Source organism: Vipera berus (genome assembly GCF_964194415.1).
Source record: "Vipera berus genome assembly, chromosome: 1".
NCBI classification, from domain to species: domain Eukaryota; kingdom Metazoa; phylum Chordata; class Lepidosauria; order Squamata; family Viperidae; genus Vipera; species Vipera berus.
Genome location: NC_138202.1, coordinates 154871190 through 154887194, shown reverse-complemented (window position 1 = coordinate 154887194; position 16005 = coordinate 154871190). Strand labels below are relative to the sequence as shown.

The window sequence follows — 16005 nt, the reverse complement described above, 5'->3', positions numbered from 1 at the left end:
TATGCATACTAAGGGAACACTCTGGGAATCCAGCAGTGTGTTAATTTACAAACCGTAAAGTGAATACAACCCTTCATGGATTACTGCCTTGTCGTGGCGAAGGGGCTTGCGTAATTCAATGAAGCTATGAGCTATGCCGTGCAGGGCCACCCAAGACGGAAAGGTCATAGCCAAGAGTTCTGACAAAACGTGATCCACTGGAGAAGGAAATGGCAAACCACTCCAGTATCTTTGCCATGAAAACCCTATGGACAGTACCAAAAGGCAAAACGATATGACGCTGGAAGATGAGCCCCTCAGGTCGGAAGGCGTCCAATATGCTACTGGGGAAGAGCAGAGGGCTAGTACTAGTAGCGCCAGAAAGAATGAAGCGACTGGGCCAAAGCCGAAAGGACGCTCAGCTGTGGATATGTCTGGTGGTGAAAGGAAAGTCCGATGCTGTAAAGATTTTTTCTCCATAGGAACCTGGAATGTAAGATCCATGAATCAAGGCAAGCTGGACGTGGTCAAACAAGAGATGACAAGACTAAACATTGACATCTTAGGTATCAGCGAACTAAAATGGACAGGAATGGGTGAATTTAATTCAGATGACCATCAGGTATACTACTGCGGGCAAGAATCCCTCAGAAGAAATGGAGTAGCCTTCATAGTCAATAAAAAAATAGGAAAAGCAATACTGGGATACAATCCTCAAAATGACAGAATGATCTCAGTTCGAATCCAAGGCAAACCATTCAATATCACAGTAGTCCAAGTCTATGCCCCAACCACCGGTGCTGAAGAGGATGAAATTGACCGGTTCTATGAAGCCCTACAGCACCTTATAGAACTAACACCCAAAAATGATGTCCTTATCATCATGGGGGATTGGAATGCTAAAGTAGGAAGCCAAAAGATAACTGGAATAACAGGCAAGTTTGGCCTTGGAGTACAAAATGAAGCAGGGCACAGGCTGATAGAATTTTGTCAAGAGAATACGATGGTCATAGCAAACACTCTTTTCCAACAACCCAAGAGACGGCTTTACACATGGACATCACCAGACGGTCAACACAGAAATCAGATTGACTATATGCTCTGCAGTCAAAGATGGAGAAGCTCTATACAGTCAGTAAAAACAAGACCAGGAGCTGACTGTGGCTCAGACCATGAGCTTCTTGTTGCAAAGTTTAGGCTTAAATTAAAGAAAGTAGGGAAAAGCGCTAGGCCAGTCAGGTATGAATTAAATCATATCCCTGTTCAATATACAGTAGAGGTGACAAATAGATTTAAGGAATTAGATCTGATAGACAGAGTGCCTGAAGAACTATGGACAGAGGTTCGCAACATTGTACAACAGGTAGCAACCAAAACCATCCCAAAGAAAAAGAAATGCAAGAAAGCAAAATGGCTGTCTGAGGAAGCTTTGCAAATAGCTGAGGAAAGGAGGGAAGCGAAAGGCAAGGGAGAAAAAGAAAGATATGCCCAATTAAATGCAGAATTCCAAAGAATAGCTAGAAGAGATAAAAATGCCTTCTTAAATGAACAATGCAAAGAAATAGAAGAAAACAATAGAATAGGGAGGACCAGAGATCTTTTCAAGAAAATTGGAGAGATGAAAGGAACGTTTCATGCAAAAATGGGCATGATAAAGGACCAAAATGGCAGGGACCTAACAGAGGCAGATTAAGAAGAGGTGGCAAAATTACACAGAAGAACTATACAAGAATGAGCTTAACGTCCCTGATAATCACAATGAGGTGGTCACTGACCTCGAGCCAGACATCCTAGAATGTGAAGTGAAGTGGGCCTTAGAAAAGCTGAGCAACAACAAAGCTAGTGGAGGTGACAGTATTCCAGCTGAGCTATTCAAAATCTTAAAAGACGATGCAGTAAAAGTGCTACACTCAATTTGCCAGCAAATTTGGAAAACTCAACAGTGGCCACAGGATTGGAAAAGATCAGTTTACATTCCAATTCCAAAGAAAGGCAGTGCCAAAGAATGTTCAAACTATCGCACCATTGCACTCATTTCACATGCTAGTAAAGTTATGCTTAAAATTCTACAAGCTAGACTCCAGCAGTATGTGGATCGAGAACTACCAGAAGTACAGGCAGGATTTCGAAGAGGCAGAGGAACTAGAGATCAAATTGCTAACATACGCTGGATCATGGAGAAAGCTAGAGAGTTCCAGAAAAACATCTACTTCTGCTTCATTGACTATGCTAAAGCCTTTGATTGTGTGGATCATAACAAACTCTGGCAAGTCCTTAAAGAGGTGGGCATACCAGACCATCTTATTTGTCTCTTGAGAAATCTATATGCGGGCCAAGAAGCAACAGTGAGAACTGGACACGGAACCACTGATTGGTTCAAAATTGGAAAAGGAGTCCGGCAAGGCTGTATACTGTCACCCTGCCTATTTAACTTATATGCAGAGCACATCATGAGAAAGGCAGGGCTAGATGAATCAAAAGTTGGAATTAAGATTGCCGGAAGAAACATCAACAACCTAAGATATGCAGATGATACCACTCTAATGGCAGAAAGTGAAGAAGAACTAAAGAGCCTCTTGTTGCGGGTGAAGAAGGAGAGTGCAAAACTTGGGTTGAAACTAAACATTAAGAAAACCAAGATCATGGCATCTGGCCCTCTCAATTCCTGGCAAATAGATGGGGAAGAAATGGAGGTAGTGACAGATTTTATTTTCCTGGGCTCCAAGATCACTGCAGATGGGGACTGTAGCCAAGAAATTAAAAGACGCTTGCTCCTTGGGAGGAAAGCCATGGCAAATCTAGACAGCACCCTAAAAAGCAGAGACATCACCCTGTCAACAAAAGTGCGTATAGTCAAGGCTATGGTCTTCCCAGTTGCAATGTATGGCAGTGAAAGCTGGACCATAAGAAAGGCTGAGCGCCAAAGAATTGAAGCCTTTGAACTATGGTGCTGGAGAAGACTCCTGCGAGTTCCTTGGACTGCAAGGCGATCAAACCGGTCAGTCCTAGAGGAGATCAACCCTGACTGCTCTTTAGAAGGCCAGATCCTGAAGCTAAAACTCAAATACTTTGGCCACCTAATGAGAAGGAAGGACTCACTGGAGAAGAGCCTAATGCTGGGAAAGATTGAGGGCAATAGAAGAAGGGGATGACAGAGAATGAGGTGGCTGGATGGAGTCACTGAAGCAGTAGGCGTGAGCCTAGATGGACTCCAGAAGATGGTAGAGGACAGGAAGGCCTGGAGGAACATTGTCCATAGGGTCGCGATGGGTCGGACACGACTTCGCAACTAACAACAACAACAACAACAACAACAAAGTGAATACATAAATATAAATCCAGTCCATTTAAATTCTGTGCCCCAGACCAAATCCCAGGGCCAGAAGAATTTTAGAAACATTAGTTGGATGGACAAAGAAAGAAAGAAAGCAGAGAAAAACTGGATTGCATGAGTGTCTGAAAACTTAGTGTATTAGAAAACAAAGATGGCTAAACAATATTTGGGAAAATGTGGGTTATTTATCTAAGTGATAATAGTGGTGCAATTGATAAAAGTGTTAATATATTCTATTGGAGATGGTTACAGTTTTTTTAAGAAATACATTTTCTCTCCTATATAAGATGGCATTTTCATAAATGCCACAGTGACATCTGTGTAGCTACAGTTAAATGTCAGGCTAGTTTTGAAAGCTTCCTTCACAGTTAGCAAAGGAAGCACATTTTGAGATAGATCAATTTTCAGTAGAGTAATAATAATAATAATAATAATAATAATAATAATAATAATAATAATAATAATAATAATAATAATAATAATAATAATAGTAATAGTAATAATAATAGTTTGAAGGGACCTTGGGACCCCCTGCTCAGGCAGGAAACCCTATACCATTACAGACAAATGGCTGTCCAGTCTTTTCTTAAAATCTTCCAGTGTTGGTGCATTCACAGCTTCTGGAGGCAGGTTGTTCCACTGGTTAATTGTTCTAACTGTCAGGAAGTTTCTCCTTAGTTCTAGGTTGCTTCTCTCCTTGACTAGTTTCCATCCGTTGCTTCTTGTCCTGCTTTCAGGTGCTTTGGAGAATAGCTTGACTCCTTCTTTGTGGCAGCCCCTGAGATATTGGAACACTGCTATCATGTCACCCCTCACCCTTCTCTTCATTAAACTAGACATACCCAATTCCAGCAACTATTCCTTATATGTTTTAGCCTCCAGTCCCCTAATCATCTTTGTTGCTCTTCTCTGTACACTTTCTAGAGTCTCAACATCTTTTTACATTGTGTTGACCAAAACTGGATGCAGTATTCCAAGTGTGGCCTTACCAAGGCATTGTAAAGTAGTATTAATACTTCATGTGATCCTGAGTCTACCCTCTGTTAATGCAGCCTAGCGCTGTGTTGGCTTTTTTGGCAGCTGCAGCACACTGCTGGCTCATATTTAAGTGATTGTCCACTAGGACTCCAAGATCCCTCTCACAGTTGCTACTATTGAGCAATGTTCCACCTATACTATACCTGTGCATTTGGTTTTTCTTGCCTAAATGTAGAACCTTACTTTTTCACCATTGAATTTCATTTTGTTAGATAGCGCCCAGTGTTCAAGTCTGTCCAGATCGTCCTGTATATTAAGCCTATCTTCTGGAGTGTTGGCTATTCCTGCCAGCTTGGTGTCGTCTGCAAATTTGATGAGTTCCCCATCTATCCTCTCGTCCAAATTATTGATGAAGATGTTGAAGAGCACTGGGCCTAGAACAGAGCACTGGGGCACCCCACTACACACTTCCTTCCATGTAGATGCAGTTCCATTGAGGACCACACGCTGAGTACGGCCTGTCAGCCAGCTACGAATCCATCTGGTGGTGATGCTATCTAACCCACATTTTTATATCTTATCAAGTAGTAGGTTGTGATCTATTTTATCAAATGCCTTACTGAAGTCCAAGTAAATTATATCCACAGCATTCCTCTAGTCCACTAATTTTGTCACTTGGTCAAAGAATGCAATAAGATTTGTCTGGCATGATCTGTTTTTGACAAACCCATGTTGGCTTTTAGTGATGACTTTGTTTGCATCAAGGTGTTCGCTGATTTGTTGTTTGATTATCTTTTCCAGACTCTTCCTAGGTATTGAGGTCAGGCTGATAGGTCTGTAGTTTCCTGGATCTATTTTTTCCCTTTTTTGAAGATGGGAACTACATCAGCTCTTTTCCAGTCCTCTGGTAGTTCCCCAGTGCTCCAGGATCTTTGAAAAATATAGTTCAGTGGTTCTGAGATCACATCTGCCAGTTCCTTGAGAATCTTGGGGTGTAATCCATCTGGTCCTGGTGATTTGAACTAGTCTAGGCTGGACAGGTGCTCACTTACCATTTTCTTGCTTATCTTAACTTGTGTTTCTAATCTGTTTTTTATGGTACTGATATTGATAGGTTGGACTGTTTTTTTTCCTTTGTGTAAAAGACAGATGCCCAAAACGAGTTAAATAGTTCTGCTTTCTCCCTGTTGCTTGTCACCTTCTTGCCACTTTTCCCCACTAATGGACCAATCATTTCCTTAACTTTTTTCTTGTTTTTTACATGTTGAAAGAAGCTTTTTTTGTTATTTTTGACTTTGGTCGCAAGCCTTAGTTCATTTTTAGCCTTAGCTTTCCTCACTTCATCTTTGCAGGCACGGGATGTTTGCTGATATTCTGCCTTAGTTATGTGACCCTCTTCCCACTTTTTATACTTGTCCTTTTTATCTTTCAATTTATCAGAGAGTTCTTTATGCAGCCATGTTGTTTTCTTTTGAGAGCTGTTATTTTTCTTCTTTGTTGGTTTGTGCTAGACTGGGCTTTTATTATTTCATTTTTCAAAATTTCCCAAGCTTCTTGTTTTTCCCTTGAGGATTCTCATCCATGGAATCCTTCCCAAGCTCTCTCTAAGGTTATTGAAATTAGCTCTTTTAAAGTCCAAGACTCTAGTTTGGCTGTGTTCTATTGCTTGTGCTTCCATAATGTTGAATTCCAATATTTCATGATCACTTCCCCCCAAGGTTCCTGTGGCCTTGACACCTTCTATCATTTCATCTCTGTTAGTAAGGATTAAATCCAATAAGGCTAATCCCCTTGTTCCCTTCTCTACTTTTTGGGAGACAAAGTTGTCTGCTAGGTTTGTCAGGAATCTGTTTGATCTTCCACTTGGTGCAGAGTTTGTCTCCCAGTTGATGTCAAGGTAATTAAGGTCCCCCATTACTATTGTGATGTGCTTCCTACATACCTTAGTTAGCTGACTAGCAAAAAGTTTATCTATTTCCTCTGTTTGGTTGGGCGGCCTACAGTATACACCTATGGAAATGTCATTTTCCCCCTTTTATATTGCCCCAAATGCATTCAAGACAGTTTTCATCATTCTTGTGCTCTATTTCTGTAGAGATGTAGTTATTTTTTATATACAGAGAAATTCCACCTCCTCTTTTGCTTAGTCTGTTTCTTTTAAATAATTTAAATTCCTCTAGCTGTGTGTTCCATGTGTTGGTTTCATCCCACCATGTTTCCGTAATGGCAACAATATCATATCTGCTCTCAGTTACCTGAATTTCTAGTTCACCTTGCTTACTGTTCATACTCTGTGCATTGGTGTATAGACAGTTGAGTCCTTTATGACTGACACTGTGTTAACTTTCTACATAACCTGTGTGGTGCCTGAGTTCCCCTATTTTCTTACCACCTGTTTGGTTAGTGCAATTTGTGTGGCACTCGCTATTAAAAGCTTGATTTTGCTTGAGAGCAAGGTTGATATTCTTGTCCACACACACATCTATGTTACATGCACTGATAACCCTATAATTTTTAGATTGCTGGGGACAGGGATGTTCTGTATTAATTAACTCACTGTCCCCGTTGTTAAGTTTAAATATTCCTCCAGAAAATCTGTGAATTTACTTCCAAGTAACTCAGTCCCTTTCTTGGATGGATGTAAACCATCTCTTTTGTACATTTTTTCATTGGACCAGCTACAGACATCGTGACTAATATAACCAAAGCCTTCTCCTTTACACCACTCCTTTAGCCACATATTAAATTCTGCCATACGCTGGCCTTTTCCATTTTGCTCCTTATACACTGGTAAGACCTCTGAAAAAGTGAGCCTACAGCCTATTCTGCTGAGTTCCTGCCCCAAGCTCTGGAAATCATTCTGCACACAGAGTACATCCTTTTGAGACAGATCGTTAGTGCCAAAATGTACAATGGCATCCACATCGCAGTCCTTGCTGGCATTCTTGACTATCTTACAAATATGCTTCTTGTCCCTACTGCCAGTAGCACCTGGAAGACACCTGACCTCTTTTGAAACCTCTGTATCCTTTCCTAAATTTACATCCCTTATAACTGAATCACCAACCAGAAGGTGGCTTCTCTTTTTGGATGCCTTTTTCTTCTTGCGTGACTGATGTGTAATACCTGATTCGCACTTCTCCCTGTCGAAAACAAGTTCTTCATCTCGGATCACGATCCCCTGCTTATTTGAGTTATCATCACAGCTACTTCACCTGTTTCCTTAATGTCCCTATTAAGGTCAGCAAGGGCACTGTATCTGTTATGCAGGGACACAGCGAAAGCTTTGGGTTTATGGTTCACAGCTCTCACCCTGCCAGATCCCACGGTTGTCCACACTGCCCTTCTCCTGCAGGATCTTTGTGGTAGAGGGGGCTGATAGCGCAGAGGCTCAATAGAGTAAAAGGGCTGAACTGGACATCTAATTTCTGCCTGAAGAGCACAGATTACAGATCCTAGATAAATAATCTGTCCTTGTAGACTAGTGATTTGTTTACAGATAGGACAGTTTCCCAGTTTGAAAAGGGTACTGTGAAAGACAGCTGCAAAACAAGTGTTACACTGAACTAAGCCAGACATTCTTAGATACAAGGAATCTCAGACACGCTTGCCCTGAATGTACCGCTGCTGTTTTTGAATTTTAGTTATATGATTTGCCCCCCCCCCTTTAGGTTTCTTTCAGTTTCTCTGCTGGCATGGAAATTAAAGGTAACTTTTGAAGAAAATTGCCATCTTTTGTCCAGGTCAGACTTTATGAATTTATGGAGGTTAATTAGAAGGACAATCTATACGTGTATTATATTTCTTGAACCCTTGTCTTATTCCAAGATCTGGAATATGTTATTTTTAGAACTTAAGGAAGCTTGGCTTCATTGATCAGCCAAAAGAGTATAGTGGTAGCTGAATATTATTGCAGAGGCTGGCTAAGGATCGTTTCTCTGTGGGGGGAGTCAGGAAAAATATCTTCTCAGTGAAAAGCCCCCCCCCCCATTTTGGAACAACCTGACCCACCAAATGAGAATGGCCTTTTTCCTCTTGCCTTTTTGGGAAATAAAGAAGACCATGCCCCTTTTCAATAGCCTTTTGGGCTGGAGAGTGCAACTAATTGAGAAACAGCCAACTCCAGGGATGAAACCACTTCTACTTTTTGGGGACACATGCTGTGTTTTATTTGTGAATTTTAATATCGGTGTTTTATGTTTATTTATGATGATTTTTATGATGATTCAATCAGAATCATTAAAGGGGTCAGCAGATTAATAATTTCAATAAACAAATAAATCCAAAAAGCAGTTGAGAACTTTGACAGGGCTAGAATCATTTTTTGGCTTAGCTGATCTAACCATAGGGCAGGATTGGACAGCCCACTGTCCACAGCCAGTGTCTTTTATTGAAGCTCTGGAGTTCTCAGTAATCATAACCTTTCAGTTGCCGGATAACTGAACATCAGCAGCATGATCTTCTAACTGCTGGGTATGGGAAAGTAAGGATACAGTATTTTTCTCTAAAATAGTGTTGCTATTAATATTAATTCTCTCTAAAAGAATTATTATCATTATCATTATTATTATCAATAATAATAATAATAATAATAATAATAATAATAATAATAATAATAATAGATCAGACAGTTGGAGAAGAAAAAAGGGCATTGGAAAACTATCTGAAGGATAATAAAGAAGATGCACTAAAGCAAAGAGACCAAACTGGTCTACTAGAAAGACCAGATGAAAAGCAAAAAAAGAGACATGGGAAGACAAAGCATTACATGGCCCGTAAATTTTTTTAAAAAAATAGCAGGCAAAACAAATAATAACAAGACCTGGCAACAGCTAAGAGCAGGAAAGATGAAGAAAGAGACAAAGGGGCTAATTCTGGCTGTATAAGACCAAGCTTTAAGAACAAAGGCATACAAAGTCAGAATTCAGAAGACAGCAACAGACAGCAAGTGCCGCCTCTGCAAAGAAGCTGAAGAGATAGTCATGATCAATTCCTCCCCATAGACCAGGGGTATCAAACTGCCGGCCCACAGGCCGGATGCGTCATGGCAAAACCATGCCCACTTCATTGCCAGCAATGGAAAAAAAGTCATGATACATCGCGACACGTCACGTGACGTTGCGAGTTTGACAGCCCTGCCATAGACCTTACAGCCTCCAGTTCTGAATGGCATCATCTGTCTGGCCAAGGAGAGAGATCTACAAGGATCACCCAGGAACTTCAGGTAGATGTTAAATAGGACAGATGAGGCACCTGAGGCTTGAGTGCTCGATGTAGGAGGAACTTAAAGATTGATCTCTTCCCCCTTCCCCCAGTTACTGACTGGAATTGGCCTACAGTCAAAAGAGGAGAATCACTGGAAAACAGTGCTCCTAACCCCATAAACCAGTTCAGAAGGATGTCATAATCAGTGGTATCAAAAGCTGCCAAAGGATCCACCTGGGCTAGGATGGATACATCCTGAAGGCATTCACAAGTGCAATCAATGCTGTCTCACTAGCATGGCTGGCTGAGGAATTCTGGGAATTGAAGTCCACAAGCCATAAAAGGGCCAAGTTGGAAGACCCCTGCACTAGCACAACTGGGCTTGAACCCCAGCTGAAAGGATTCAGGTAAGCCACTTCCTCCCACTCCCTTTGGAGAAAGAACTGGGATTTGCATTTCTCTTTTCCTTCACAGAAAGAATAGTAGAAGACCATGAAGTGATTGTTGAAGTCCATTCAAAGTGGGGAATTGAAGATGGCAATAAATTTTATTTCCGGAAAAACTACGCCAAATACGAGTTCTTTAAAAACCCTGAGGTAAGTTCTTATTGTATGATATGTTTAGAATATAGATAAATGCCTCAGATTGAATACTCAGCATAATTCTTCATAGTTACAGGAACTCACCAGCTGTACGAAGTGACAAAAATCTTTGGAGCATATACCGTTATCCCTTTGATTCAAAGGACTAACAGCTCAGCCCCATATATATATTTTTTCTTTTTTATTAGAATCCAGCAAGGTAAAGTTGTAGAGTGGAGTGAGGAATCATTCAGCACTAGCCAGACTACCTAAAGCAGAGGCTGGCTGAGGAATTCTGGGAGTTGAAGTCCACAAGTCAGACAAGGGCCATCGTTCCCCACCGCTGACCTAAAGTGACATAGGTTCCTCATGCCCCCCCACCCCACCCAGTGGAAGATCTGGCATTGTAGGAGGTCATTTTCTTTGTTCTTATGTCCATCTTCTGGAAAAAAAAACAAACCAGAATTTTGCAAATAGGCTTGCAAAACCTTGCTTGCTCCAAATTCTTCAGCTACTTGCTATGTATGAACAGAGCTTGAAGGTTATGGTGGCAGTCAAAAATCTCTTGCTGAGAGGCAATTGACTGTATATTGTTTTATATACAGACAAAAGTGACAAATGGCTTTCTTTCTGAGTTCCTTTCAATTATTACAAGCTGTGTACATTATAAGAGTCTTCCACAACGTGTTATTTTCCAATTGTGCTGGAACACATCTGGAGAAGACTCGGAAGTATTACACTTAGTCCTCACTTAATAACCGCCCTCTTTAGTAATCACTTGAAGTTATGACAGCCTTGTAAAAATAACTTTGCAATGAGTCCTTGCATTAATGATCGTCCCAGTGTCATGTGGTCATTCAGTTGCCATTTGCACACTTCACAGTTGACTTCTGACAAGCAGAGCCAGTGGAGAAGTCAACAGTGAAATTGCATGTTGCATTCACATGATGTCTCACTTAATGACCATGGGTGATTCATTTAACAACTACAGAGAAATCCCAGTGCAGTCACATGTTTTGCTTAATGACCACATGTTTTTAGTGACAGATTGCTGGCTTCAATTGTGGTTGTTATGCTAGGACTACGTACCTGTACTTAAGTCCATAGAAAAATTCCCTGGCCATGGAATACTGACTGGCAGTAGAAATGTCTTTCCCCTATCTACTACCATGTTACTTCTTTTAGTAAGTAACATCAAAACAGACCTTCTGCTTACCAGGGAAGTGTTCTTCTGTTGAACATTGATTTCAGACACAAAGGCTGCTGAAGTATTTCTTGTGAAGAAAGCCACCTCTTTCCCTTAAAACTAGTTCCCATTGCTTGATTTTATTATTTATTTATTTTTTATTTATTTTAATTCCATTTATATCCCGCCCTTCTCCGAAGACTCAGGGCGGCTTACAAGCTTAGCAGTAGCCTTCATTCTATGTATATGCCTGCTTATTAGGGCTTTCACACACACCCAAGCGGCATTATTACAAAGTCAGCTTAATTGCCCCCAACAATCTGGGTCCTCATTTTACCTACCTCGGAAGGATGGAAGGCTGAGTCAACCTTGAGCCTGGTGGGATGCGAACCTGCACTAATTGCAGGCAGCTGGTGTTACTTAAGGAGGCATTAGCCCACTGCTCCACCAAGGCTTATTATAATATCAAGTACTTTACTCTGATTTGCTGGGAGTCAGGCATTCTTTCCATCCACATTCACAAATAAATCTAATGCAAAGTTGCTAAATTCCAATTTGTCACTAGAGTAGTCAAGAGTTTTCTGTATTGCTCTATTGCCGTGTAGTGGTTGCCTGGATTTTTGCTGTCTAGATTATGATAATCGTGGTTGAAGCCCACAATATAGCTCAAGCTTATGAAACTTTTAGTGCCTTTTGTTAACTTTTTATTTTTGCAGATATTTTTCCCAGACCATTTGGTATCCCTTTCAAACGAGAGCAACGGCACAATGAACCATACACAGATACTGCAGGTAAGGTACTGAAATGAAGTTTCTCTGTGGATCAAACCACACATTCTATTAAGCACCACTAAGTGGATTCCGCTCTCTGTGTAAAGTAAGCACTGGGAATCCGATTTTAATTTTTCCCTCTCAAGCAACCTTAGTTGAGATTGCATCCCTTGTGGCTGACTTTTATGGTGCTCTAAAGCATCCATATGTCTCATTAAAACAGTGGGAGGGGTGGCGGCGGCAAGTAAATAAGGATGGAGAGAAGCTGACCTCAGTGAGGACTACTATGGGGCTAAGAAGTTGGATTTGCTCGTACTTTACTCATCCTAGGGTTCTAAATTCTTTTGGATTCTTCATATTTAAGTCAAAGCTTGCTTTGTTTTTAAAAAGACATAACCATTGGTGTCTTCCTCAAAGTAACTTAAAGTTGTATGAAGACTCTTAAGCATTACCGCTTTTAAAAAACAACAACAGGATTTGCACGATTTAGTATTATTCTTGCAATATGTGGAACGCTAAACTTTATACTTTCATAGATGGGTGCTTTCTTTTTGTATATGGGTTATGTATGTGTACTGACATTTGTACTTCATTTGTATTTTCAGTTTTTATAGTTCATAATTTTTCAAGCTCTAAAGTAGCCTTTCTCAACTGGAGTTTTGTGGAGCTCTAGGGTTCCTGAAGAGGTTGCAAGAGGTTCTGTGAGAGATCATTATTAAGGGGGGGAAAAATTGGTGTTGTTTTTTTTACTTCACATGCTGTGCAATGCTAGCAGTCTCAGTGCTGAGAATTTTCACGTACCATGACTCGGCCCTTTGTAAATGTAAAATATGGATTGTATAGGTTAGAAGCAAATTGTAGGGTGAAATGCTCCTATTCTTAATGATTTTCTCATTTAGCTATTTATCATGCCATTTTGTTTTGTATTTTATTATGTTATATGTGTACAACTTATTAACCATGACCTATAGATATAAAAAAATATATCTGCAAGGGTTCCTTGAGACTTTGCAAAAGTACCTGATGTGTTCCTCTGAGGTAAAAAAAAAAGCTGAGAAGGGCTGCTCTAAAAGATCCCTTTTTTTGGACTGTAATTATTCAAACTGCACAATACTTACAGTGGCAAACTCACCATATATTTAAGTAAGGGCTGTTTCAGTTTCCTTCCTATTTTTTTTAGCATGTAATTCATTCCTCTTCTTAAGCAGCTTCACATTGTTTTTTCAATGAACTGTTCACCATGTTCCAGAACCTCTTATTAGAAGTTCTGATTCCAGTATAGGTAGTCCTTGACGTACGACCACAATTGAGCCCAAATTTTTCTGTTGCTAAGCGAGACATTTCTTAAGTGAGTTTTGCCTCATTTTGCAACCTTTCTTGCCACAGTTGTTAGGTGAATCACTGCAGTTGTTAATAGCACAGTTGTTACGTGAATCTGGCTTGCTTGGCTTTGCTTGTCAGAAGGCTGCAAAAGCTGATCACATGACCCCAGGGACACTGCAACCGTCATAAATATGAGTCAATTGCCAAGCATCTGAATTTTGATTATGTCACCATGGGGATGCTGTAATGGCCGCTAAGTGTGAAAAATGCTCATAAGTCACTTTTTTGAGTGCCTTGTAACTTTGAATAGTCACTAAACAAATGGTTGTAAGCTGAGGACCACCTGTAATTTACTTTTAAACCTTTGCTTTTTGTGTGCTCCTATACATCCCTTTGTACTTGCTCACATCATATTTCATTTCCTATTTTGAGTCCAGTTCAATCCTACATTGAAGAAAAGCTATTGGAATCCTCTGCCATCTTTTTTTGGTGGTACTATCCTGAACAGGTTGATCCATTTAGTAAATTTGGTCACTTTGTTGCTCCCTCTTCATTCCAGATGACTTTTTAAAAACAGACTAAAAATACAGATTCTACCAGCATTTCCTGATGATTCAGTTCTGAATATGGAACTGAATATTGAATATTATTACTCGAGTCCAAAAGTGATTTCTGTTCTCTAGGCAATCGCCTTTCCTTAAGATCACCATACTTACTTCTTTTGCTGAAACTGCTCAGGAGCCTTTGGCAAAAGTTAATTGAGTATTCCAGATCTTCCAGATCTGTCCAGTTATCTCTGTCTACGTGCTCATTGATACCATAAGACAGTTTAGAGATTTAGCTTAGACCTATCCATATGAAACCATGTTTGTTCTCATTTTTCCATGTTTGATTATTATTGATCTGGAACACATTAATTGTCAGCTAATTGTCCTATAATTGCCTGTATGTCCCTTCAGTTTCTCTTTGAGAAATTGGAATCTTACTGATAATTTTCCAGTCCTTGGGAATAGATGGCAGTTTTATACAGATTGTGTATTTTTATTAGCAAGTCAGCAATTTCATGTAGTTCTTGGAATCCCTCAGGTGGATGCCATCTGGCTTAAGATTTATTTATTCTTAAGGTGTCAGTTAGGTTTATAAGCATCTCTTCCTTTTAATGAAGTCACTGTGAGTATTTGTGTGTGTGTGTGTGCATTTTTGTAGCAGAGAAAAAGTGAGCCTGGAGAAAAAGAATGGCCTTCTCACCTAACTGTGCTATCAGATAATGTTATATATGTAATAATAGCCTGCCATCTGCAAAAAAAATATTGTAGAAATTATAGCTGGTTGGTTGAATTGTGAATAATATTGGATGAGACAACTGAGCAGAACTCCAGTCCCAGCTGTGAAAAATCTGCTAATTATAAGCACGTTCATGGAGATAGGGGGACTTTCTCTGCAACAGGAAAAGTAGCTGGATCTGGGTCTTACTAATTGCTCTTCTGAAATACGCAAACAGGAACCCAGAGCAACAACGGTTGTAGAATAAGGTGAACTTATCATGGGAGTTATCTTGAACACACTTAGCATTTACAGCACTTAGCATTTTAAGAAAGTTGTAGATCTTTCAACAATATATATAATACGCAGAAGCTCATTGTACAATGTCCTAACAAATGGCAATGCTAGAATTCCTCATTGTGTACAAAGAATTGCAAGAGAACGTTCCAATGGAATTTAATGAGTGGGTTTTCTCTCCTTCTCTTGCTATTCTCTCTGTCTCTCTGTCTCTCTCTCTCTGTCTCTCTGTCTCTCTCTCTCTCTCTCTCTCTCTCTCTCTCAGATGTTTTTAAGTTCCACTGCATATCCTGAAATTCATGGTTATTTGCATTTTAAAGAGCAAGGGAAGAAAACCTGGAAAAAAATGTACTTTTTGTTGCGAAGATCTGGTCTGTATTTTTCCACTAAGGGAACATCAAAGGTAAGTTTGGCAAATGGAAAGGAAGAAGTGTTGAAAATTGGTATGCGCCTTATTTTTATGTAGTAGAGGTTTTTTATATCGTTTTAAATCTGTAGAGATTTAGAAAAAAAAATCCCCTCAGTTTTGTTCTTGTTGAGCAGTAGTTCCTAACATTTTCCATGCACCACATCCCTAGGAAATGTTTGATTAATATTCACCCTCTCTGTAAAAGTAATTGTGACTTGTGCCTAAGCGACAGAAGCCACTCTTTGTGGCACCCTCTGAAATTTCATCTCGCACCCCCTGGGGGCTCGGTGGGCACCCCATGTTGGGAACGTCTGTTGTGGAGAAAGAGAGGTGAAAAAGTGAAAAATCCAGTCCTTATGATATAGACTTGGAATGAATTAGGATTTGAAATTAGAATAAATGAAATTTATTTATGAAAACGTCTATAGCTAAATTTCCACTTTAAAGGGTTAATGATGTTGCTCTTGAAATATAAAATTCCTTTTTTTTTAAAAAAAAAGTTACATTGTGATTAAGACAACAGTTCTATAGGCTCTGGAAGGGCATCACAACAGCTATGCTGATGGACTCTGTCTATGGAAGAAGTGGTGATGTCCTGTACATTTTTAATATATTTATTTATTTTATCCCACCTTTATTATTTTTTTTTAATAACTCAAGGCAGCGAACCTAGCTAATAC

General features: G+C 39.9%; 1 protein-coding gene across 2 annotated transcripts in view; it reads left to right on the top strand.

Annotated features, from left to right (window-relative positions):
* Window positions 1-16005, top strand: part of GRB14 (growth factor receptor bound protein 14) — a 71880-nt gene that overhangs the window by 38187 nt on the left and 17688 nt on the right. For both annotated transcript variants that reach the window (XM_081314480.1, XM_081314479.1), the window contains 3 exons: window positions 9971-10092; window positions 11980-12054; window positions 15182-15319. In XM_081314480.1, the coding sequence (XP_081170606.1) occupies window positions 9971-10092; window positions 11980-12054; window positions 15182-15319 (335 nt within the window). The remainder of the gene's footprint in view (window positions 1-9970; window positions 10093-11979; window positions 12055-15181; window positions 15320-16005) is intronic.